This window comes from Papio anubis, chromosome 7, assembly GCF_008728515.1.
Source record: "Papio anubis isolate 15944 chromosome 7, Panubis1.0, whole genome shotgun sequence".
NCBI classification, from domain to species: Eukaryota; Metazoa; Chordata; class Mammalia; order Primates; family Cercopithecidae; genus Papio; species Papio anubis.
Window position 1 is genome coordinate 83,517,541 of NC_044982.1, and position 20,426 is coordinate 83,537,966.

General features: G+C 46.4%; 1 protein-coding gene across 6 annotated transcripts; it reads left to right on the forward strand.

Annotated features, from left to right (window-relative positions):
- The first annotated feature begins 61 nt into the window (after positions 1-61).
- On the forward strand, positions 62-20,426 carry RBM23 (RNA binding motif protein 23). Of its 6 annotated transcripts, XM_031668254.1 has the most exons (14): positions 63-267; positions 7,898-7,973; positions 10,023-10,138; positions 11,229-11,276; positions 13,563-13,736; positions 14,299-14,352; positions 14,501-14,618; positions 14,708-14,860; positions 14,942-15,079; positions 16,815-16,880; positions 18,726-18,921; positions 19,004-19,132; positions 19,229-19,298; positions 19,379-20,426. In XM_031668254.1, exons 2-14 carry the CDS (start codon positions 7,908-7,910, stop codon positions 19,380-19,382), a joined length of 1,332 nt encoding a protein of 443 aa, XP_031524114.1. In that variant the 5' UTR covers positions 63-267; positions 7,898-7,907; the 3' UTR covers positions 19,383-20,426. The 6 variants fall into 6 exon arrangements, with proteins under 6 accessions (XP_031524115.1, XP_031524114.1, XP_031524117.1 ...); XM_031668255.1 differs by lacking the exon at positions 19,379-20,426 and having other exon boundaries at positions 62-267; positions 19,229-19,302; XM_031668256.1 differs by lacking the exon at positions 11,229-11,276 and having other exon boundaries at positions 65-267.

Consider the following 20,426-nt stretch of genomic DNA (forward strand, 5'->3'; position numbering starts at 1 on the left):
GACGTTAGCCAATGAGAACCTGTACTTTGGACGGTTGCCGCGAAACCAGCGAGGTTACTGCCAACGCTGGGGTGTCTTAGCGCATGCGCAGATTGGGGAAGGTTCTGGAAGACGGCGGAGCTGTCGCCATTTTGCGGGAAGAGGAGCAGCTGTACCTGCATTGCTGCTTTTCTTGCCTAGACTCTAGGAAATATCCGAGCTTCACTCCCCGCAACATACCAAAAGGAACGGAGAGAACCGGGACCCCCCTGCGGGGAACCGGAACTGGTGAGAAACCCCAAAACCTGGTCCCCACCAGACGTCACCAATGCGTGACGTTACTGCACGGCGCCTCCCCCTGACGTCACGGGCAGAAAATAGCGTCACGAAGAGATTCAGGGGAACTTTTAACGTTAAAAAAAAACCTTTGTTTTGACCTGGAAGTGTTAGCTACTTAAATGTAGCACACTGGCACGACTTTAGAGGTGGGCACCCTCGTGGCTGTATCCTGCACCGATAAATATGCGGTTTCTAGAATTCTGTGATTTTTTTTTCTGGGTCCCTGCAGCGGTGACACTTAGGGTCGCCCACACTGGAGAGGGAGCATCGACCCTCTGCGGCCTGAGAGGACACACATCATCAGTTTCAGCCACTCGCACCACTATTCAGAGAGAGAGAAGGGAATTGAACTTTCTTCCTCAATCTCTAGTCTGTCGAAGATTCATATTCACTATGTTGAGCGTTATGGGCTTTTCCCTTTTAACTTTTTCAAGCACTCATTCCAGTAGGCGTATGATGAGGCCACATATGAAGATTGAGCTCTGGGACACTGGCTCCCGCAGAGATTGTGCCAGTTGGTTGCCCATAGGAGCTTTTTTTTTTTTTTTTGAGGCGGAGTCTCGCTCTGTCACCCAGGCTGGAGTGTGGAATGGGGCGATCTCGGCTCACTGCAGCCTCTGTCTCCCGGGTTCAAGCGATTCCCCTGCCTCAGCCTCCCGAGTAGATGGGATTACAGGCGCCCGCCACAATGCCCGGCTAATTTTTGTATTTTTAATAGAGATGGGGTTTCGCCATGTTAGCCAGGCTGACCTCGAACTCCTGACCTCAGGTGATCCGCCCGCCTCGGCCTTCCAAAGTGCTGAAATTACAGGCGTGAGCCACCGCGCCCGGCTTATAGGACCATTTTTTAAAGCTACACAACATGGGGTGGGCAGTCCTTCAAGTAGTTTTTGTCTTATTGTTCCTCTTATTTATTAAACTGCCTTCAGTTTGTAGGTGTTTGTGCTCAGCTCAGTGATCAGACCCAAGAGATGGTGCTGCCGTCACCCTTGGGGCTCCAGCTTTTCGTGAATTTTTCCCGAATTGGTCTGACAGTGATTCTCTCTGCTCCTTTAGCAGTGGGGTCTACCTGCTGGCTTGTGCTGTGACGAGGTCTAGGAACTGATGTGATTGTGGGTCTCTAATGCTGTTTTTGGAGCAGGATGGAAGAAAACACGATACTCTGTATGTGGATGAGATTGAGTGGACCTTGACCCATAAGTTGGGACATGAAGAGAGAGTTTGAAAACTACCAGCCTGGGCCGGGCGCGGTGGCTCATGCCTGTAATCCCAGCACTTTGGGAGGCCGAGACGGGCGGATCACGAGGTCAGGAGATCGAGACCATCCTGGCTAACACGGTGAAACCCCATCTCTACTAAAAATACAAAAAAAAAAAAAGGAAAAAACTGCCAGCCTGAAAATGCATAGTGTTTGCTACCTTATTGCTTTTAGGACTTCTAGAAAGACACTAAACCCAGTGAGATTGCAAGTTTCAAAATATTGTGTTGTATATGTCTGCTTAAATAGATGTATTTGTTTCTGAGTGAAAACTTTTTACATAGAGGTTTATTTGTAGAGGCTTGTAAACTTAAGTGAAAGTTTTAGTGTGTGTGTTAAGTTGTTCCTTACGCTGCATTAGCACTCAACAATGAGCAGTTCTTGAAATCAAGCATTTCATTTGGAGGGGAAAAGGCAGATTGTAAAAAATAGTTTATAACAGAAAATTTGTGTAGACTTGGCAACCAAAATGACTGAAACAGCTTGAGTATCAAAAACTTTTCTTTTTAAGTCGGGCTCGGTGGCTCATGCCTGTAATCCCAGCACTCTGGGAGGCCGAGGCAGGTGGATCACCTGAGGTCAGGAGTTCGAGACCAGCCTGACCAACATGGAGAAACCCCGTCTCTACTAAAAATACATTAGCCGGGTGTGGTGGTGCATGCCTGTAATCCCAGCTACTCAGGAGGCTGGGACAGGAGAATTGCTTGAACCTGGGAGGTAGAGGTTGCAGTGAGCCGAGATTGCGCCATTGCACTTCAGCCTGGGCAACAAGAGTGAAACTCTGTTTCAAAAAAAAAAAAAAACTTTTCTTTTTAGAACCATTTTCCCATAGTGAACAAGGTAGTGTATATTAGCCTAATACTTTTAAGCATACACTGTACATGCCTCGGATATAGGAGACTCACAATGAGGTTTAGCTAATGGGACTGATTATTTTGAAAAACCTATCAGAAGAACATTCATGTTCAGTGAGTATATATTTAAAAGTAGATACCTTGGTATACTCCATGGTGTCCTTTTTTTTTCCTTTAAAGTTAATTACAAACCATATGAGAAGTAACCTGATATAATATAACGTTAGATTTGAAGTCAGAAAACCTTTGTGATCAGGAATTAGCTCCTCTGGCCGGATGTAATCCCAGCATTTTGGGAGGCTAAGGTGGGTGGATCTCTTGAGTCCAGGAGTTTGAGACCAGCCTGGGCAACATAGACCATGTCTCTACCCAAAAAACCCCCCAAAATATGAAAAGTTAGCCTGGTATGGTAGTGCCCACCTGTGGTCCCAGCAACTTGGGAGGCTGAGGTTAGAGGACTGCTTGAGCTAGAGAGGCAGAGGTTACGGTGAGCTGAGATGGCAACACTACACTCCAGCTTGGGCAACAGAGTGAAACCCTGTCTCAAGAAAAAAAAATTAGTTCCTCCATTTGAGCTGTGTGACCTTTTCTGTTTTGGAGATTGAGACAGAATCTCAATCTGCTGCATAGGTTGGATTGCAGTGGCATGATCACAGTTCACTGCAGCCTCAACTTCCTGGGTTCAGGCAATCCTTCCATTTCAGGCTCTCGAGTAGTTGGGACTACAGGCATGCACCACCGTGCGGAGCTAATTTTTATATTTTTTGTAAAAATGGGACCTCACTGTGTTGCCGAGGCTGATTTTGACCTGGCCTCAAGCCATTCTCCAGCCTTAGCCTCCCAAAGTGCAGAGATTGCAGGCGTGAGCCACCCCCTCTGCCCAGCCCTTGAGCTATGTATGACTTTTAGCAGTTCAAAAAACTTTAGTCTTAAAAAATTTGGGTATGAATCATATATTACCTGTCTGCAGCATTTGTTACCTTTGATTGCTAAATAAATATAAAGTGTTATTACAAAAAGTAGAAGGCTGGGCACAGTGGCTCACGCCTGTAATCCCAGCACTGGGAGGCTGAGACAGGCAGATCACCTGAGGTCTGGAGTTTGAGACCAGCCTGGCCAACATGGTGAAACTCCGTCTCTACTAAAAATACAAAAATTAGTGGGTGCATAGTGGCGGGCACCTGTAATCCCAGCTACTCAGGAGCCTGAGGCAGGAGAATCGCTTGAACCTGGGAGGCAGAGGTTGGCGTGAGCCGAGATCGTACCATTGCACTCCAGTATGGGCAACAGAGTGAGACTCCCTCTCAAAAAAAAAAAAAAAGCCCGGACGCATTGACTCACGCCCGCCCGTAATTCGGACGCTTTGGGAGGACAAGGTGGGCGGATCACCTGAGCTCTGGAGTTCCAGACCAGCCCGGCCAACATGGAGAATCTGGACTCTACTAAAAATACAAAATTAGTCGGACGTGGTGGCACATACCTGTAATCCCAGCTACTTGGGAGGCTGAGACAGGAGAATCGCTTGAACCTGGGAGGCAGAGGTTGCAGTGAGCTGAGATCATGCCACTGCACTCCAGCCTGGGCAACAGAGTGAGACCCCCTCCAAAAAAAAAAAAAAAAAAAAAAAGGCCGAGCATGGGGCTCATGCCTGTAATTCCAGCAATTTGGGAGGGCAAGGTGGTCGGATCATCTGAGGTCGAGAGTTCGAGACCAGCCTGACCAACACGGAGAAACCTGGTCTCTACTAAAAATACAAAATTAGCTGGACATGGTGGCACATGCCTGTAATCCCAGCTACTCGGGAGGCTGAGGCAAGAGAGTTGCTTGAACCTGGGAGGCAGAGGTTGCAGTGAGCCGAGATTGTGCCATTGTACTCCAGCCTGGGCAAGAAGAGCAAAACTCCATCTCAAAAAAAAAAAAAAAATTGAGTTCACTGGTTTTTATGTATACTGATTTGATTTGGGTTTGATTTCCATATTAAGCCTTAAATTTGACTCCAAGTAATTTTTTTCTTAAGTATCTTATCTCTCCATAACATGCTTAACACAGTGTCTAGCAGTTGTAGGTACTGTAAATCATAGAATCATAGTTGTAATGATTATACTTACTAAGTTGTCAAAATAGGATATGGACTCTTAGGGCAGCCAGGGCAGCAGTGTTGCATAGTGCATTAGCTGCTTTAAAAAGGACGAAGTTCTTTTTTTTTTCTTTGAGATGGAGTTTTACTCTGTCAGCCCAGGCTGGAGTGCAGTGGTGTGATCTCAGCTCACTGCAACCTCCGCCTCCCAGGTTCAAGCGATTCTCCTGTTTTAGCCTCTTGAGTAGCTGGGACTACAGGTGCCTGCCACCATGCCCGGCTAATTTTTGTATCTTTAATAGGGATGGGGTTTCACCATATCGGTCAGGCTGGTATTGAACTCCTGACCTCAGGTGATCCACCCGCCTCGGCCTCCCAAAGTACTGGGATTACAGGGTGAGCCACCATGCCTGGCCAACAAAGTTCTTACAGTTATGAAAAGGTCTGATTATGATAGTCTCCTTGCATACAAATTCCTCAGGTTTTGGTTTTTTTTTTTAAAGCATGATGCACATTTAATGGGCACACAATTAAACAGTATACATTAAAGTGTACACTTTCATACGTTTTGATATGTTAAACACCCATGAAACCGTCACTCCCAAAGATTTGTTTGTTTGTTTTTTTGAGACAGTCTCGCTTGTCATCCAGGCTGGAGTACAATGGCATGATCTTGGCTCACTGCAACCTGTGCTCTCTGGGTTCAAGCAGTTCTTATGCTTCAGCCTCCTGAGTAGCTGGGATTACAGGCGCTTGCCACCACACCTGGCTAATTTGTTGTTTTTTTTTTTTTTTTTTTTTTTTTTTTTTTGAGATGGAGTCTCGCTTTGTCGCCAGGCTGGAGCGCAGTGGCACCATCTTGGCTCACTGCAACCTCCGTCTCCTGGGTTCAAGCGATTCCCCTGCCTCAGCCTCCCCAGTAGCTGGGACTACAGGTGCGTGCCACCACACCCAGCTAATTTTTGTATTTTTAGTAGAGACAGGGTTTTACCACGTTGGCCAGGGTGGTGTTGATCTCTTGACCTCATGATACGCCTGCCTTGGCCTCCCAGAGTGCTGGGATTATAAGTGTGAGCCTCCATGCCTGGCAATTTTTTTTTTTTTTTTTTTTTTTTTTTTAGAGACAGAGTCATGGTCTGTCACCCAGCCTGAAGTGCAATGGTGCGATCTCGGCTGCAACTTCTGCTTCCTGGGTTCAAGCAATTCTCCTTTCTTAGCCTCCCAGGTAGCTGGGATTACAGGCATGTGCTACCACGCTTGGCTAAGTTTTGTATTTTTGTGTTTTTTTTTTTTTTTTTTTTTTTTTGAGATAGAATCTCGTTCTGTCACCCAGGCTGGAGCGCAGTGGTGCATTCTTGACTCATTGCAACCTCCACCTTCGGAGTTCAAGCAGTTCTTATGCTTCAGCCTCCCAAGTAGCTGGGACTACAGGTGCGTGCCACCACGCCTGGCTAATTTTTTGTATTTTTAGTAGAGATGGGGTTTAACCATATTGGCCAGGCTGCTCTCAAACTCCTCATGACCGCACCCAGCCTTAATTTTTGTATTTTTAGTAAAGATGAGGTTTCACCATATTGGTCAGGTTGGTCTTGAACTCCTGAACTCAGATGATCCACGTGTCTTGGCCTCCCACAGTAGCTGGGATTACAGGTGTGAGCCGCAACTCCTGGCCCCAAAGTTTTTCTTGTGCCCTTTTAAAATCCTTTTCTCCTAGTCCTTCCCCTCACTCCTATCCCTAGACAACCCTTGTTCTGCTTTCTGCTTTTTTTGATATAGTTGATACAGTGATTAGTTTGCTTTTTATTTTGGAGACTGAGTCTCGCTTTGTCTCCAGGCTGGAGTGCAGTGGCATGATCTCGGCTAACTGCAACCTCTGCCTCCCGGGTTCAAGCGATACTCCTGCCTCAGCCTCCTGAGTAGCTGGGTCTACAGGTGCACGCCACCATGCCCAGCTAATTTTTGTATTTTTAGTAGAGATGGGGTTTCACCATGTTGGCCAGGATGGTCTCGATCTCTTGACCTCGTGATCCGCCCGCCTCGGTCTCCCAAAGTGCTGGGATTACAGGTGTGAGCCACCGCGCCTGACCTAGTTTGCATTTTTTAGAATTTTATATAAATGGAATTGTTCATTGTGCACTTTGGGGGGGGGCTTGTAGGGGGTTGGTTTCTGTCACTCCGTGTAATTATTTTGAGATTCATCCATGTGTGGGTTGATAATTCCAGACCAATAACATTTGAATAATTTATCCTATTGGTTTTCTTTGGTATTTTCTGTTTTTCTTATTTGACAAACTGATGGTAGACAGCCTGGGGAAAGGCAGTTTCTAGATGTGAGAGCTTCGGGGAGGCGCATTTTACCTTGCCTACCAGAGAAAGGTTTCAAAATGGGATTGGTCGAGCCTGTCTTAATCATATTTCTGAGTTACCTAAGCTATAGTTCATATTAGATAGAAAATGCTTAGGGATAAGGCCCTAATTATTGGTGTTCAGGGTATGCAGAGAGGAAGACCTTAGGGCAAATCTGCATTTTGATGTTGCTTTGACTTGCTTCTAAGTTTTAGTCTTGCCTCTTTACCTTTTTATTGGAAATAATGTGCCTATATTTTTTTATTATTTTTTGTTTTTATATTTTTCTCACATCTGTAGCAGCCAGGCCTATTTTTATTATTTAAGTTTAAACCAGGTATTTATTCAGAATTTTGAACAGTAGAGTGGAGACCAAATGTCCATTTTGTAGTGAACAGTAGTTTTGACTACCATCATTTTCTCTTCATAGAACAGGATCGGTATTTTGTTTCTTCCTAGGTGTTGTTTCCTTCTATATCCTTGACTTTTTTTTTTTTTTTGTATTATTTTTGTGTTTTTGTTTGTTTTGTTTTTGAGACACGGTCATACACTGCTGCCCAGGCTGGAGTACAGTGGCACGATCTTGGCTCACTGCAACCTCCACCTTTTGGGTTCAAGTGATTCTCCTGCGTCAGCCTCCTGAGTAGCTGGGATTATAGGCTTGTGCCACCACACCCAGCTAATTTTTATGTTTTTGATAGAGACAGGTTTTCGCCATGTTGGCCAGGCTGGTCTCAAACTCCTGACCTCAGGTGATTTGCCCGCCTTGGCCTCCCAAAGTGCTGGGATTACAGGTGTGAGCCACCGCACCTGGCCTATCTTTGACTATTCCAAGCCACAAAGCAGAACTAGTTCAGATCTATAGGATGTAAAAATAAATCTAAGAGTAAGTGACAGCTGGTAAGGTTTCTCTGCAGTTCAAGAAACAGAACTGAAATCTGTATATCCTGAAGTCTTCTTCTTGGAGGGGGAAAGAAATGTGTGGTGCTGGAAAGGGAGGAAAAATATAAAACAGGTTCTTACATATTAATATCCTCTCCCCAGATCTGACAGGATGGCATCTGATGACTTTGATATAGTGATTGAGGCCATGCTGGAAGCTCCCTATAAAAAAGAAGAGGTAATATTTTCCATCTCACTCCTGGAATTGGGTTAATAAGAAAGAGTAGTTGTCGATCATGACTTTCAACTTACTTTTTTTTTTTTTTTGAGACGGAGTCTCGCTCTGTCGCCCAGGCTGGAGTGCAGTGGCCAGATCTCAGCTCACTGCAAGCTCCGCCTCCCGGGTTCCCGCCATTCTCCTGGCTCAGCCTCCCGAGTAGCTGAGACTACAGGCACCCGCCACCTCGCCCGGCTAGTTTTTTGTATTTTTTAGTGGAGACGAGGTTTCACCATATTAGCCAGGATGGTCTCGATCTCCTGACCTCGTGATCCGCCCGTCTCGGCCTCCCAAAGTGCTGGGATTACAGGCTTGAGCCTCCACGCCCGGCAACTTTCAACTTTCAGCATTTTATAAATCCTCTTTCCCTGCTTATTTATTATGTACAATAAGGCATAGTCTTAGTAAGCTTTGCTGGAGACTGTGGTTAAGAGCCATACTTTTAGAGAGGACCAGAAACCGGGGTGGGCACATAATGTGGTGCTGGTAATCTGTGCTTTGCTCAAAACTCGAAGTGACACAGTAGAAAGTCACTGTACCTCAGACCTAGCACCAATTTCTTTTTTTTTTTTTTTTTCTTTTGAGACAGAGTCTTGCTCTGTCGCCAGGCTGGAGTGCAGTGGTGTGATCTTGGCTCACTGCAACCTCCACCTTCTGGGTTCAAGCGATTCTCATGCCTCAACCTCCCAAGTAGCTAGGATTATAGGCAAAAGCCACCATGCCCCGCTAATTTTTGTATTTTTAGTAGAGTTGGGGTTTCACCATGTTGGCCAGAATGGTCTCGATCTCCTGACCTCATGATCCACCCACCTTGGCCTTCCAAAGTGCTGGGATTACAGGTGTGAGCCACTGCGCCCGTCCCAGTTTCTTTTTTAATATACTTGTTATAGAGACAGTCTTGCTGTGTTGCCTGGGCTGGTCTCGAACTCCTGGGCTCAAGGGATCTGCCTGCCGTGGCCTCCCAAAGTGCTGGGATTACAGGAGTGAGCCACTGCACCTGGCCCACTTAACACCAGTTTTCTTGCTTGCTTGCTTGCTTTTCCCTCCCTCTGCCCTCTCCTGCCATCTCTCCCTCCTTCTCCCTCCCCCACCTTTCTTTTTTTCTTTCCTTTTCTTTTTTTTTCTTTCTTTCCTTTCCTTTTTTTTTTTTTGGAGTGAGGTTCACTCGTTGCCCAGGCTGGAGTGCAGTGGCGCGTTCTCAGCTTACCACAACCTCGGCCTCCCGGGTTCAAGCGATTCTCCTGCCTCAGCCTCCCAAGTAGCTGGGATTACAGGCATGTGCCATCACGCCTGACTAATTTTGTATTTTTTTTTTTTTTTTTTTTTTGAGGCGGAGTCTTGCTCTGTCACCAGGCTGGAGTGAGTGGCAGCGATCTCGGCTCACTGCAAGCTCCTTGCCTCCGGGTTCGCCATTCTCCCTGCCTCAGCCTCCTGAGTAGCTGGGACTACAGGTGCCGCCACCACGCCCGGCTAATTTTTTGTATTTCTAGTAGAGGTGGGGTTTCACTGTGTTAGCCAGGATGGTCTTGATCTCCTGACCTCGTGATCCACCCACCTCAGCCTCCCAAAGTGCTGGGATTACAGGCGTGAGCCACTGCGCCTGGCCTAATTTTGTATTTTTAATAGAGATGGGGTTTCTCCATGTTGGTCAGGCTGGTCTGGAACTCCTGACCTCAGGTGATCCGCCTGCCTTGGCCTCCCAAAGTGCTGGGATTACAGATAGGTGCCACCGCGCCCAGCCTAGCACCAATTTGTAACTCTCTGGGAAATGTCAGTGGAGCAGATGTTGGGTAACCAAAGTTTGACATCAAAATCTGTCATGCTGATCTCTTCCTTTTAGGTAGTTTCTTGATTCCTCTCTTACTCCCTTTGTTAGGAAATAAGGGTGCTCAAAATCTGGCTAATCAAGTGCTTTGATTTCTTCCTTGTCCACCTTTGTTCCCTTTGCCCATTGGAATCTGTGTGTCTGCCACCTTATACCTTGTGACATTTTCCTGGTGAATGCCTCAGGATGAGCAACAAAGGAAAGAAGTTAAAAAGGATTATCCTAGCAATACCACCAGCAGCACCAGCAACAGTGGCAACAGTGGGACCAGTGGAAGCAGCACCATCGGGGAGACAAGCAAGTGAGTGTGGGAGGAAGAAATGGGTTGGCACCTTGGGGAAGGGAAACAGTTTTGTCCATTGGAAAAATAACCAGAATAGGGAGATCGTTTCTGTTAAGAGTGCTGACTTTTAGTAATGGCTCCACTTAGGGCATGAGAATAATGGTGACTTGATTTATTTACCTAGTCTTCACTTTCCAGTGTAGATTTGTGGATTAGTCCTAGCATCAATATACTTAATTTGAATAAAATAGCAAGAGGGGCCAGGCGTGGTGGCTCACACCTGTAATCCCAGCACTTTGGGAGGCCAAGGTGGATGGATCACCTGAGGTCAGGAGTTCGAGACCAGATTGACCGACATGGTGAAACCCCGTCTCTACTAAAAATACAAAAATTAGCTGGGCGTGGTGGCAGGCGCCTGTAATCCCGGCTACTCAGGAGGCTAAGGTAGGAGAATTGTTTGAACCTAGGAGGCGGAGGTTGTAGAGAGCCGAGATTGCACCATTGCACTCCAGCCTGAGAAACAGAGTGAGACTCTGTCTCAAACAAACAAAAAATGCAAGAGGACCCCTGATTTGGAAACACCAGGTTTTGCTTGGCATTAGGGGGAAAATGGCCTCTTCAGATGCCTGACAGCTTTCAGGGCTGTAAGTTGGTATTGTGCAGTTGCTGTGAACTACTGCTGGATCATCTTCGGGGCTTTGGCCTTTCCATGCTTTCTGTTTCATTCTGGCCTTACTGTAATTCCTTTTCTTTGGCAGCAATAACGAAACCTTCTCTTTAAGAATTTACACTCCTGACCTGGCGTGGTGCTTACGCATGTAATCCCAGCACTTTGGGAGGCTGAGGCGGTGGATCACTTGAGGCCAGGAGTTCAAGATGAGCCTGGCCAACACAGAGAAACCTTGTCTCTACTAAAAATATAAAAAATTAGCTGGGCGTGATGGTACATGCCTGTAATCCCAGCTACTCAGGAGGCTAAGGCAGGAGGATCGCTCGAACCTGGAAGGCAGAGGTTGCAGTGAGCCGAGATTGCACCACTGCACGACAGAGCGAGACTCTTTCTCAAAATTAAAAAAAAAAAAAAAAAAGAATGTACTCTCTTTCACAGGAAGAAGAGGAGTCGGAGCCATAGTAAAAGCAGGGATAGAAAGCGCAGGTCAGTAATTCTGGGCCAGGCACAGTGGCTCATATCTTTAATCCTAGCACTTTGGAAGCCAAGGCGGGGAGGACCACTTGAGGCCAGGAGTTCCAAACCAGCCTGGGCAACATAGCAAAATCCTATCTCTACAAACAATTAAAAAATTACCCAGCTGTGGTGGTACATATTTGTACTCCCAGCTACTTGGCAGGCTAAGGCTGGAGGATTGCTTGAGCCCAGGAGTTTGAGGTTGCAGTGAGCCGAGATTGTAACACTAAACTCTAGCCTGGGCAACAGATTGAGGACCTGTCTCAAAAAAAAAAAAAAAAAATTAATAAAACATTTAGCTTAAAACACAAACACATTGTACAACTCGGCAAATTTTCTTTATGTCCTTATTCTATAAGCTTTTTTCTACTTTTAAATTTTTTTTGTCTTTTACTTTTTAAACATTATTGTTATTGTTGAAAACTACGACACAAAGACACATGAACCTAGGCCTGCAGAGGGTGTTTCACCTCTGCATCTTGTCCCACTGGAAGGTCTTCAAGGGCATTAATACGCATAGAGTTGTACTCTGCTATAACAATGCTTTCTTTAGGAACACCTCCTGAAGGACCTGCCTCTGTTCTATAGTTAACATTTTTTTATAAGTAGAAGTAATATATTCTAGAATGATGATGATAAGTGTAGTAAATACACGAATCAGTAACATCTTTATTTTTTATCATGAAGTATATACTGTACATAATTGTTTTATTTTTAAACAATTTTTAATGCATAATAGATGTGTGTAGTTTCTGATATGTGTGAAATTTAATACATATAATTTGTAAAGATGAAATGAGTGTACTTGAGATATCCTTGACTTAAATATTTATCTTTTCATTATGCTAGGAAACGTTCAAATTATTCTCTACTAGCTATTTTGAAATGTATAATAGATTGTTGTACATTGTAGTAATAACCCTACTGATCTGTTGAACACTGGGTCTTGTTTTTTCTTTTTTCTTTTCTTTTTTTTTTTTAAGACGGAGTTTTGCTCTTGTTGCTCAGGCTGGAGTGCAGTGGTGTGATCTTGGCTCACCGTAGCCTCCGCCTCCCGAGTTTTAAGTGATTCTCCTGCCGTAGCCTGCTGAGTAGCTGGGATTACAGGCATGTGCCACCATGCCTGGCTAATGTTTAATGTCTTTTTTTTTTTTTTTTTTTGAGACGGAGTCTCGCTGTGTCTCCCAGGCTGGAGTGCAGTGGCGTGATCTCGGCTCACTGCAAGCTCCGCCTCCCGGGTTCACGCCATTCTCCCGCCTCAGCCTCCCAAGTAGCTGAGACTACAGGCGCCCGCCACCACGCGCGGCTAGTTTTTTGTATTTTTAGTAGAGACGGGGTTTCACCATGTTAGCCAGGATAGTCTTGATCTCCTGACCTCGTGATCCACCCGCCTCGGCCTCCCAAAGTGCTGGGATTACAGGCTCGAGCCACCACGCCCGGCCTTTTTTTTTTTTTTTAAGAGACAGAGTCTTACTCTGTTGCCCAGGATGGAGTGCAGTGGCACGATGTCGGCTCACTGCAACCTCCACCTCGCAGGTTTAAGCAGTTCTCCTGCTTCAGCCTCCCGAGTAGCTGGGATTACAGTCACGTGCCACCATGCCTGGCTAATTTTGTATTTCTGGTAGAGATGGGGTTTCACCATGTTGGCCAGACTGGTCTGGAACTCCTGACCTCAAGTGATCCACCCGCCTCGTTTTCCCATAGTGCTGGGATTACAGGCGTGAGCCACCACACCCGGCCTAATTTTGTATTTTTAGTAGAGACGGGGTTTCTCCATGTCGGTCAGGCTGGTCTTGAACTCTCGACCTCAGGTGATCTGCCCACCTTGGCCTCTCAAAGTTCTAGGATTACAGGCATAAGCCACCGCGCCCAGCCCTGGGTCTTATTTTTTCTAATTAATGATATATTTGTACCCATAAATCTACTTCTGTTCATTCCACCCACACCCCCTATCCCTCCATCCTTCCAGGCCTCTAGTAAACACTAGTCTACTTTCTATTTTCATGAGATCCACTTTGTACATAATCGGATGTGCTGTACTTTTATACAATTGGGAGTGCAATAGATAGTAGTTTGGTTTACACCAGCATCACCGCAAACATAAGTAATACGTTACGACATGACAGCGGCTGTAACTTCTCTAGGTTATAGGAACTTTTCAGCACCATTATAATCGTATGGGACCACTGTTGTATATGCACTTGGTTGTTGGCCTAAACATGGTGTGGGCCTGACTGTAGTTGTTTCCATCTGTAGTCGTAGTCGAGATCGGGATCGGTATAGACGGAGAAACAGTCGGAGCCGAAGTCGAGATCGGCAGCGTCGTCACCGTAGCCGTAGCTGGGATCGTCGACATAGTAGTGAGTTGCGAAGTCGGGACCGTCGTCATGAGGATCGTGTGAGCTACAGGAGTCCTCCACTTGCCGCTGGGTATCACTTTTTGCTAATAAGATTCACCTTGGTATAATAATATGGATAAAACAACAAATGCACTATGAACCCTGCTTGAGGGTGCTTATTATAACACATTGCGATTGGCAGGATACTTAGGCACATAAAGGGTCGGTATTCAAAATTCACTGTTGGGCATGGTGGTTCATGCCTGTAATCCCAGCACTTTGGGAGGCTGAGGCCAGAAGATCACTTGGCCCCAGGAGTTCGAGACCAGCCAGGGCAACATGGCGAAACCCTGCCTCTATGAAAAATGCAAAAATTAGCTAGATGTGGTCATGTGTGTCTGTAATCCTAGCTACACAAGGAGGCTGAGGTGGGAGGATAGCTTGAGCCTGGGAGGCAGAGGTTGCAGTGACCCAAGATGGCGCCACTGCTCTCCAGCCTGGGCGACAGAGCGAGACTCCGTCTCAAAAATAAATAAATAAAAAATAAAAATAAAATGAGATGAAATACTGGAATCTGGTTTTCTCACCATGGAAGACCCAGCATTGGACCAATGAGAATAAGGTTTCACCTTTTGTTTTTCTCTATTCTTCAGTTATAGATATGGACACAGTAAGAGTCCTCATTTCAGAGAGAAGAGCCCAGTCAGGTGAGTTGATAACACTTTTTTAGGGATTGTGAGGTATGAGTAAAAGGTTATTTGAGCCAAATAACAGGAATGCGTAGTACTTGAGGGTTAGCTGGAGAACAATGACCAGGTATTCAAAGGGCTGGTCTCAATACATTTCACTCTTTAGGGAGCCAGTTGATAATCTGAGTCCTGAGGAGCGTGATGCCCGCACGGTTTTCTGTATGCAGTTAGCTGCCCGCATTCGGCCTCGAGATCTGGAGGACTTTTTCTCTGCTGTAGGCAAGGTAACCCTCCCACCTTAGTTTTCTTCTGAGTAGCTTAGCTTCTATCTCCCTTTATGCCCAATTCAGGATTTCTTTTGTGTCTTGGATAGGTTCGCGATGTACGTATCATCTCAGATCGGAACTCACGTCGTTCTAAGGGCATTGCCTATGTGGAATTCTGTGAAATCCAGTCTGTGCCACTGGCCATTGGGCTGACTGGGCAGCGGTTGCTGGGAGTGCCTATCATTGTACAGGCTTCACAGGTGAGCAGGCTGAGAAACAGACATAAGATTTTAAGGGGAGAGGGAGTGTGGGACATGACCCGTCATTTCCTCCTTCCCCAGGCAGAGAAAAACCGACTGGCAGCCATGGCCAACAACCTGCAAAAGGGCAGTGGTGGACCAATGCGCCTCTATGTGGGTTCCCTGCACTTCAATATCACTGAAGACATGCTCCGGGGCATCTTTGAGCCCTTTGGTAAAGTGAGTAGAAGTGAGAGAAACCTCTGAAGGGAATTGGGAGAAGTGGGGAGGGGAGGGTGAGTGTTTGAGTGTACTTCTGTGTTCTGCCTGGCCATGATTAACCTGCTGCATACATCATAACGGGCGTATGAGTCTCTGCTCTGAAAGTTTGGCTCCATCTATATTCATGTGCTTGGTAGACAAATAAGTTAGACACAGTGAAATCAAATAATAGGCCAGATTAGGGAAGATTAATAGGTAAGATTAAGATTACTAATTAAGAAACGGGGTGCAGTGGCTCATACCTGTAATTACAACACTTTGGAAGGCCAAGGCAGGTGGATTGCTTGAACCCAGGAGCTTGAGAGCAGCCTGGGCAACATGGCAAAACCCTCTCTCTACAAGAAATACAAAAATTAGCTGGGCATGTTGGCACGTGCCTGTAGTCTCAGCTACTTGGGAGGCTGAGGAGGGAGGATCACCTGAGCCCAGGGAGGTTGAGGCTGCAGTGAACTAAGACCATGCCACTGCACTCCAGCCTGGGTGACAGAGATCTTGTCTTGGGGAAAAAAAAAAAGTCAGTAGAAATATTTTGGTAAAAGGTGGCCTTTTTTTTTTTTCAAGGCTCACTACAGCCTCGACCTCGCAGGCTCAAGTGACCCACCCACCTCAGCTTCCTGTAGGCGTGCACCACCACACCCTGCTAATTTTTGTATTTTTTGTGGAGACGGGGTTTTGCCACGTTGCCTGCCCAGCTCAGCTTTCCAAAGTGCTAGGATTACAGGAGTGAGCCACTGCACCCTACTGTTTCTTTCTAAAAGAAGATTTGGGGCCGGGCGCGGTGGCTCAAGCCTGTAATCCCAGCACTTTGGGAGGCCGAGACGGGTGGATCACGAGGTCAGGAGATCGAGACCATCCTGGCTAACATGGTGAAACCCCGTCTCTACTAAAAAATACAAAAAACTAGCCGGGCATGGTGGCGGGTGCCTGTAGTCCCAGCTACTTGGGAGGCTGAGGCAGGAGAATGGCGTGAACCCGGGAGGCGGAGCTTGCAGTGAGCTGAGATCCGGCCATTGCACTCCAGCCTGGGCGGCAGAGCGAGACTCCGTCTCAAAAAAAAAAAAAAAAAGAAGATTTGGGCCAGGCACTGTTGCTCAGTCTATAATCCCAACACTTTGGGAGGCTGAGGCAGGAGGATCACTTGAGCCTGAGAATTTGAGAGCAGCCTGGGCAACCTAGCAAAACCTCGTCTTTACAAAAAATAAAAAATTAGCTGGGTGTGGTGGCCTATGCCTGTAGTCCCAGCTACTTGGGAGGCTAAGGCGGGAAGATTGCTTGAACCTAGGAGATCAAGGCTATGGTAAGTCATGATTGTGCCACTGCCCTCCATTTTGGGCGGCAGAGTGAGACCCTATCGCCGAAAAAAAAATAATAAAAAGATATGTAATTTGTTGGGTAGAAAGCTAGAAGTATTGGCGGATCATCGTGGCTCACTCCTGTAATCCCAGAACTTTGGGAAGCTGAGGCTGGTGGATCATTTGAGCCCAGGAGTTCAAGACCAGCCTGGCCAATGTGGTGAGACCCCATCTCTGCTAAAAATACAAAAATTAGTGATTGCACCACTGCATTCCAGCCTGGGCAACAGAGTAAGACTCTGTCTTTAAAAAAAAAAAAAAAAAAAAAAATTCTGGGTAGGAAAGATTGAAGATAGGGACTAGTCAAAAATTTACTAATAATTTCCACTATTCTACTACAGATTGATAATATTGTCCTGATGAAGGACTCAGATACAGGCCACTCTAAAGGTTATGGTTTCATCACGGTGAGTCTCTAGTCTTTTAATTTTTTTATTTTACTTTGGGTTTGTCCACTTGTCTGATTTTGCAGCTTAGCTTCATCCTCCTCCTTTAGGACCTGTCTAAATGACCCGTAAACCCTGGTGCCCGAAGCTTGGACTAGCCTTCTGCCCCTTGAGATGAGTGCATTGCTTGAGATCTTGGCTTTGCTCCTACATTCTGTCAGTGGCCCTGGTATGGGGGTGTCCAGGAGTTCAGCCAGCTTCCCTGGTGCTGCAGCTTGGCTCTTTGGGTAATAGTAACCAGGCTGCAGCTAAAAGGTTGGGGGTATGAGGGAAGTTAGGTATGGGCTTTTAAAGACATGCTTTATAGAGCTGATGTTTCTCATAATTATGCTTCCCTCTGGTGCTACCCCATTTGAAGCAATTTCTGCACTGAGAAAGATCAGTTATTAACGTAGCACTATGGAGAGAATAGTGAGGCCACCTAATTATGGGCAAGTTTCACCTTTTCCTAACGTTCCAACAAAATTGTTGCCAATTCCTGTAACTGGTTCTTCCAGCCCCATATGACTCCAGGCTGAGAACTGGCTGCCAGCCACAAAGTCTGATAGAAGCTTGTATTTTCTGGGCTTAAACCAGGCAGCATACACCCCACAGTTACCCACAGGGCACAGGGCAATAGGTTGTATTCTATCATTGGAATTACTCACCTCAAAAATACCCAGTAAAGGCAAGCCATGTGTAAAACCTGCCTAGGAACTGTCAGTACCACATGCCAGGCCCTAAGGCAGGTAATACTGCTAGCTAGCTAAACAAAGCTAGCTGTGGTGTTGACAATTCTGTGGTGGCAAGTAACTTTTGTAACCTTTTCTAGCTCTCTATGTGACTGAGATATGGAAAGGCTTCTGTGGGGCATTTTTGCCCTTGTGTTGTTGCCTTTTAGGTCAACAACCTTGACACTTACACAAACAGTAGACTGGGAATCCTCTTTGTACCAGGGTGTTGCTGGGTGCTGCTGATAAAAGGGACTAGAGAGTAAAGGCCTTCTGGTCAGCAGGTCACTTAGTCAACAGCTCTGGTGTGTATGTCGGGGTGTGCTTGCTGCCTTGCTGTCAGCACTAGGGTGTGTTCCCTCCTAAGCCTGGAATTAGGAGTTCCAGATTCCTAGTACTTGACTAAGAACTAAAACTTGGCCGGGCACGGTGGCTCATGCTTGTAATCCCAGCAGTTTGGGAGGCCAAGGTGGGTAAATTGCCTGAGGTCAGGAGTTCAAGACCAGCCTGGCCAACATGGTGAAACCCCATCTCTACTAAAAACACAAAAATAAAAAAACTAGCTGGGTGTGATGATGGGAGCCTGTAATTCCAGCTACTCGGGAGGCTGAGGCAGGAGAATTGCTTGAACCCAGGAGATAGAAGTTGCAGTGGACTGACATGGTACCACTGCACTCTAGCCTCAGTGACAGAGTGGGACTCCATCTCAAAAAAAAAAAAGAACTAAAACTTACTAGTACAGAGAACTGAATTAAAAGCTCAGGAGCCTTGGCTCTTAGCCTGTCTTCCATTTGATATACCCATTTGTGAAATAACTTGTCAGGCTAGATTTCCTACAATAATAAACTTTTGCATTATTAGATTCTTAATGGAGCTGGAAGATTGAAAAGTGACTGCCATTGAGTTCGTTGGAAAAGGTCCTTTTCAGAGAACCATTTTGAGGTGATGGGCATAGGTCATATTTTCTGGGAAAGAAAAGTTTGTACCTCAGTGAGCATACAATTTTCCTGGGCTAGTAGGACTAGGGAGTGTTACTGGGGCTTTGAGAGCATGTCTTTGGCAAGGAGGTGGCTAACATGGCCTGGGTTTCTTATAGTTCTCTGATTCTGAGTGTGCCCGCCGGGCCCTGGAACAGTTGAATGGCTTTGAGCTTGCTGGTCGACCTATGAGGGTTGGCCATGTGACTGAGCGACTGGATGGTGGCACAGACATCACTTTTCCTGATGGGGACCAGGAGCTGGATCCAGGATCAGCAGGTGGACGTTTGCAGCTCATGGCAAAACTGGCAGAAGGTAAAATATCTCCACAAGGTGAAGAATAGGGGGTTGAATTTTAGATCAAGGGTTGGGGCTTAATCCCGCCTTTTCCTTTTAGGCTCTGGAATCCAACTGCCAACCACTGCTGCTGCTGCCGCTGCTGCTGCTGCTGCTGCTGCCCATGCTGCTGCCTTGCAACTGAATGGAGCAGTTCCCTTGGGGGCCCTGAATCCAGCAGCTCTGACTGGTAGTCTTGGACATGGGAAAGGAAGGGAAGGTTTGGGGGTCTGGAAAGAAGGAGTGTGCTGTGCTTGCTCACTCACTCAGCCTCTCTCTGTTCTAGCTCTGAGTCCAGCCCTGAACCTTGCCTCCCAGTGCTTCCAGCTGTCCAGCCTCTTTACCCCCCAGACCATGTGAGTCTCAGGGCCTCGGTCATTCTAGTCTTTGATTACTCTTTTTCCTTTGAATTCCCATTTACTTCTTCTTTCCATAGGTAAATCAGTGGCACAGCATACTGCCTCCTTGTGCCTCTGGATCCTGCCACTTCACATCTACTCTTCCATGGCCCCATTTCTCCATTTTGTGGACCAAGCCATCCTGAGGGCATGGACATTGTCTCTGAGGAAATTGGGGCCACCCTTAAGATACCAAGAAGAGCTCCTGCCCATGGCCCCACTGGAAATGGACTCTGCTGAGCAAAGCCCCCAGTTGAAGAGAACAGAATCCACACCTGCATTGAATACCTGTTTCTCCATGTGTATCGTCTCTGAGATTACCTTCTTGCCCTTTCCAACACCTTAGTGATTTCTCAATTCCTCCCCTATTGGGAAGGCCATAGGGCATTAACTGAAGGAACTGGCCTCTCTCCTTCTCCTGTACCTTTACCCTTTAGTCTGTCAAGGAAAACCTTAGGACCTCTGAATCAAGAGGACTGAGTTTGTGGGTGAACCTTGAAGGTGCTCTTTCTGCTACAGGGGCCCTGGGAGATAGCATGGACATGTGCATTGAGAAGCCAGCCTCAGACCTTAGCTTGAAGCAGCTTGAGGTGAGACCTACTGTAGGCTCAGCATCTTGCTAGGAGGCATGGGAGTGATCCATTCTGCCAGGCATTTAGGGGCTTTCAGAAATTTAGTAAAAGGTGGAGTGTACCTTTCCAGTATCTTCCATCTTCATATGTATACTTGTCCTTCCTCCCATTTCCTCCCTTTGGCCCAGGGTGGGAGGGTGGAGGGAGGCTGCTACTCTCTACCACTTCCTGTGTGCCTCTACTGTGGCCTCAACCCTGGCAATTAAAGCTGCTCCCATCCCCTACCTGGGCATGTGTGAGCCCTTCTCACTGGATTTTATACCCTTGTGTCTGTGTACATAAATATATATACATATATATATATATATATATATAAACTTTGTACAAAAGGCAAGCCGCCGCCTTGCGGTGGCTGTTGCCCATTTGTGTGTGGTCTTTGTTATGTATCTCTCTGACAACTTCTCATGAGCCCAACTCATGATGTTTCTAGGGATATAAAACATTAGTAACACCA

Bases quoted from the DNA above. Each gene is read 5' to 3' on its own strand.
- RBM23 (XM_031668252.1), top strand. From the start codon at position 7,908: ATGGCATCTGATGACTTTGATATAGTGATTGAGGCCATGCTGGAAGCT. The intron at 7,974-10,022 runs GTAATATTTTCC...TGAATGCCTCAG, and splicing joins CTCCCTATAAAAAAGAAGAG to GATGAGCAACAAAGGAAAGA. The intron at 18,922-19,378 runs GTAAAATATCTC...TTCTTTCCATAG, and splicing joins CATGGCAAAACTGGCAGAAG to GTAAATCAGTGGCACAGCAT.